This window comes from Oncorhynchus kisutch, linkage group LG20 (genome assembly GCF_002021735.2).
Source record: "Oncorhynchus kisutch isolate 150728-3 linkage group LG20, Okis_V2, whole genome shotgun sequence".
Lineage (NCBI taxonomy): Eukaryota > Metazoa > Chordata > Actinopteri > Salmoniformes > Salmonidae > Oncorhynchus > Oncorhynchus kisutch.
In genome coordinates, this window is record NC_034193.2 from 25,799,319 (window position 1) to 25,804,424 (window position 5,106).

At 39.7% G+C, this 5,106-nt stretch overlaps 1 protein-coding gene across 1 annotated transcript; it reads right to left on the bottom strand.

Moving 5' to 3' along the window:
* Positions 1-739: 739 nt before the first annotated feature.
* Positions 740-4,305, bottom strand: LOC109865941 (receptor activity-modifying protein 1). The gene is made up of 4 exons (XM_020454455.2): positions 3,903-4,305; positions 3,370-3,423; positions 2,840-2,993; positions 740-1,946 (listed from the first exon to the last, which is right to left on the bottom strand). The coding sequence occupies exons 1-4, from the start codon at positions 3,937-3,939 to the stop codon at positions 1,700-1,702; spliced, it is 492 nt and encodes a 163-aa protein (XP_020310044.1). The 5' UTR covers positions 3,940-4,305; the 3' UTR covers positions 740-1,699.
* Between the last annotated feature and the right edge of the window lie 801 nt (positions 4,306-5,106).

The window sequence follows — 5,106 nt, forward strand, 5'->3', positions numbered from 1 at the left end:
AATCAACAACAAGTGGGACACAATCATGAAGTGGAATGACATTTATTGGATATTTCAAACTTTTTTAACAAATCAAAAACTGAAAAATTGGGCGTGCAAAATTATTCAGCCCCTTTACTTTCAGTGCAGCAAACTCTCCAGAAGTTCAGTGAGGATCTCTGAATGATCCAATGTTGACCTAAATGACTAATGATGATAAATACAATCCACCTGTGTGTAATCAAGTCTCCGTATAAATGCACCTGCACTGTTATAGTCTCAGAGGTCCGTTAAAAGCGCAGAGAGCATCATGAAGAATAAGGAACACACCAGGCAGGTCCGAGATACTGTTGTGAAGAAGTTTAAAGCCGGATTTGGATACAAAAAGATTTCCCAAGCTTTAAACATCCCAAGGAGCACTGTGCAAGCGATAATATTGAAATGGAAGGAGTATCAGACCATTGCAAATCTACCAAGACCTGGCCGTCCCTCTAAACTTTCAGCTCATACAAGGAGAAGACTGATCAGAGATGCAGCCAAGAGGCCCATGATCACTCTGGATGAACTGCAGAGATCTACAGCTGAGGTGGGAGACTCTGTCCATAGGACAACAATCAGTCGTATATTGCACAAATCTGGCCTTTATGGAAGAGTGGCAAGAAGAAAGCCATTTCTTAAAGATATCCATAAAAAGTGTTGTTTAAAGTTTGCCACAAGCCACCTGGGAGACACACCAAGTTTGAAGCCTGAAATGTGGCAAAAGGTCGCAAAGTTCAAGGGGGCCGAATACTTTCGCAAGGCACTGTAATTACCGGACCTGGGTCAAATACTTTCATTTGATTAATCTTGGGGTTTGTTCTTTTGGGACTATTCCATTGGTCCCATTGTAAACTCAATCAAGTGCATCTCAAGTATTTGAAAGTATTTGACTCATATGAATGACCCAGGTCTGGTGATACTACAATGTATCTGCCACGCATTCACTCTCATGCATAAGGTAAACAGTGTTCTGAAAGATTGATTCAGTGTTAATGGCTGCTATGTACCTTCTCTGAATCATTCCCTAGAAACTCCCAGCAGGAGACCAAGGGAAGACAATGTATAGATATAGCACGAGCTATAGTGACACTGGGATTAGGGGAGGGTCAAAAAAGGGTCCAGAAAACACGATGTCCCTGTAGTTGCGGTTGATATCCGGCCCCCTTTTCACTTTTATACTAAGAGACTGTTGTGGATATTATTTCTGTCCATTTGTTTTTATGGTTTAGTTTTATTTCAGTGTCGATGACAGCTAAATGTGGGGGGGGGGGGGGGGGGGGGGGCTTTTGAAGAGCAACCCCAGTGGCTTAAATGACGTATAGTATAAAGTAAATATGTAAATAGAATATGTTAAACTTAAATATAAATATGACTACAGACCATCTACAGTAAATTAATTGTAGGTACTTATTGCCCTTATACTTTATTACAATATAAATATATTGACATGGGGTTGTTTCAGAATAGATACAATTATAATAATTATTTTGTGAAAGAAATAAGTAAATGTATTTTGCAACATTACAAATATACAAATAGAAACCATCTTAATATACATACAATAACCATATTTAAAAAATAAACACATTATAAGAAAATACTTAGAGGACATTTTTGATAGGGGTTGTTTCAGGAAGGGACCTAAGACACATTCAAACAGCACATACTCAACATTTCCAACTCAGTCGCAGATCTTGCTCTTCCAGACCACTAGGAAAACCAAGACGGGGATGAGACTGACTGGAATGAGGGTAAGGGTAAGCACAACACCGGAGGGGGCGTCAGGAAATAACTGCTCCTCCTCCGGACATGCCTGGAAGAAGCTGGAATGGATCTGGATGAAGAAGTCTTGCACCACTTGGTTCGGGAAGTAACATCCTAAGTTGGTGGTCCAGGTCTCGATACATTTGGTCAGCTCATTGTATGGTCTGCCGGTGGAGAGATCAAGTCAGGTTTTACAGTAAATGCAAAATAACTCTGTTAGCTAATACATTTTACAGTAATTATAGTTTTTTTTACTCAATGAAGACTATTGGAGACTTGAGTTATTCTTAATTTTTTTTAGGGCAAGATGAAATTGGTTATGTATTATCAGATATTTATACTATCGTGGTAATTGCCGTAATATTTGAGAGTTGAGGAATGTTAGAGTGTGCATGCACACCTGCCTGTGTGCCTGCCTGTGTGCGAGCCCGTGTGTGTTGCAGAGTGTGTACAGCCTCTATACACCCTCTATCGCATGCTCTCCACTGTCAACTAATGATCACTTGCCGACAACGTGTGACTGAATGCGTTTCCTCTGCCCATGCTTTAGAGGTACTTGCTTCAACTATTCTATTTCAAGTAACTCCATGTGCTGTTACTGTTTATGTTGAAAGTGGAAGAGGTCTAACGAGAGAGGTCCAAGTATAGAGATAAAACTATTTGTTCTATGAGTCCAAGTATGAAACTAATTCAGCACCAATTGAACCAAAGAGAGCGATGTAAGTAGTAAAGTCTGTGCAGGTTGTTTTAACCAGTTATAACTAATGTAAGGAGATTGAACCAATAATCTAACAGTTTGATGTGATTCAACCAATACTGGTGATGTAGATTACATCTAAAACAGGAAGTCAAACAATGAATTTGCGATGGAACTATATATGTAATGTAAAAATGAACCAGATCTGATCACATTTGGTGTAAAGATGCATTTGAGTTATTTGGTTCTGTATTCTGGATGTAGATCGCATTTTAATACTAAGTGTAAATAGGGTTAAAGAGTAGTAAGCATATAATGTTTGAAAGCAACATTTAGTCAGAAAGCAACATTTAGGTATACCTGATGACTTGGTCCCATTCACACCAGAGTTCCTTGTTGATGTCTATCATTTCAGAGTGAAACAGATTCCAGCACATAATGTAGCTGACGTGTTCTAGGAGGCTCTCATTGCAGTGGCGAAAAACAGGGAAAGACTCCTGATCCTGAAAACTTTCTAGGGGTACAACCAGAGAGAATATATATCTTACACCATCATGACACATTTTACCCCATTTATAATCCACCCATCCAATTTATTGCCTACGCATAGATGAAATCAGGTATCTATACAGTATTGTTGCAATGTTGGGCTGACACTATCTGGCCAGGGTAAAATGATAGAAGTGTGTCACATTATTACACCTAGTACCTTGTCAAATAATCTATTTAAAAATATATGTAAATTTCAACTGTTGATTTGGGGACAAAAATCCAACCACAAGGTACAATATAATACAAATTGATTAGGAAGATACATCATGCATTTGAATTAGGTACTATTATTTTGCCAAAGGTAAGTAAAATGCATTAAAGATCATTTGAGCACTTACCGTTATCTTCAAATGTTACATCGGATGAGACATTGCTTTGTAATTGAATTTCACCTGGAAATTAAGAGGTGTTTAACATTATTGTGTTAAAAGAACATGGTAGTGCATTGTCACGTGTGGTCAAATATGCCTTCAAATGTGTCTTCTTACTCCCACTAACATACAGAGTTTGGCTTAGTTACACCTTTGATTACACCACCATGACAAGGCAGCTACGCAATAAGAAGAAGCAGCAACAAGGAACCACCAATACCATTGTATCAGAAGTCTTGTCTTATCACTCACACACCGCCCAGACAGCAGACACTTAATAGCAAAAGGATAAAAACATTATAATACATCAATGATGTATTGTAAGACTTGTCATAAGCATGCTTGACCCCTTTATATTGTCTCATGATCATCTTATAATGATTTTGACTAAATAACAGCTCCCCATGCAGTATATTAGCCACATAGAAATACATAACACATTATAAGGTTCTTGAACATGCCTGTTAACTTTCAGTAAAGTGTTACCATAGGATACATACCTAAGACGAGGACAGGGAAAAGCAGTAGGAAGATCATGGTGGAGAGAGGACACTGGAGAGCCCCGGAGCCAAATTAAACTCAAGGACCAGTGAGTAGCAGCCAAGAGTGTCAATACGCTGTTCTCCTCCGAAGTGAACAGGAGTGGGTTAAAGAGCGAGACCTAAGCCCACCCATGTTTTTCCAGCCATTGTTCACAGAAAAGTGCTGACGAAACATCCTACTGTTCTGTTGATGTTGATTTCATGGCTCGATGGACACCGACTTTGGAGTGGTATTTCCCCTAGGTACAGATCCATGATAAGCTTCCCCTTCCTCAATCCCAACCTTAACCATTAGCAGGGGAAATGCAAAGCTGACCCAAGACCAGCGTCTAGGGGCCACTTCAACCTACACCAAGAAGTTTGCCCAAAAAGTTTGCCCACCCCTGCTCTAAAGGCACGTAGCAATCTCTGTCTTTAACCCTTCCCACATCCACTCCCCTCTGACTCCTTACTGACAGCTTCATTAAATAGTACCCTCAAAACCCCAGTCTCAACGTCAACAGTGAAGAGGCAACTCCGGGATGCTGGCCTTCTAGGCAAAATTCCTCTGTCCAGTGTCTGTGTTCTTTTGCCCATCTTAATCTTTTCTTTTTATTTCCAATCTGAGATATTGCTTTTTCTTTGCAACTCTGTCTAGAAGGCCAACATCCCGGAGTCGCCTCTTCACTGTTGACGTTGAGACTGTGGTTTTGTGGGTACTATTTAATTAAACTGCAAGTTGAGGACTTGTACTTGTCCTCTTGCTCAGTTGTGCACCGGGGCCTCCCACTCCTCTTTCTATTCTGGTTAGAGCCAGTTTGCGCTGTTCTGTGAAGGGAGTAGTACACAGCATTGTACGAGATCTTCTGTTTCTTGGCAATTTCTCACATGGAATAGCCTTCATTTCTCAGATCAAGAATAGACTGATGAGTTTCAGAAAAGTTATTTGTTTCTAGCCATTTTGAGCCTGTAATCGAACACACAAATGCTGATGCTCTAGATACTCAATTAGTCTAAAGAAGGCATGTTTTATTGCTTCTTTGATCAGAACAACAGTTTTCAGTTGTGCTAACATAATTTCTAAAGGGTTTTCTCATGATCAATTAGCCTTTTAAAATGATAAACTTGGATTAGCTAACACAACGTGCCATTGGAACACAGGAGTGATGGTTGCTGATAATGG

What these genes read in the sequence shown, in the direction of transcription:
- LOC109865941 (XM_020454455.2), bottom strand. Translation starts at nt 3,939, where the DNA reads ATGATCTTCCTACTGCTTTTCCCTGTCCTCGTCTTAG. An exon ending in TGTAACATTTGAAGATAACG is followed by an intron (nt 2,994 to 3,369) that starts GTAAGTGCTCAA and finishes TTGTACCCCTAG; the next exon opens with AAAGTTTTCAGGATCAGGAG. An exon ending in GAATGGGACCAAGTCATCAG is followed by an intron (nt 1,947 to 2,839) that starts GTATACCTAAAT and finishes CTCCACCGGCAG; the next exon opens with ACCATACAATGAGCTGACCA.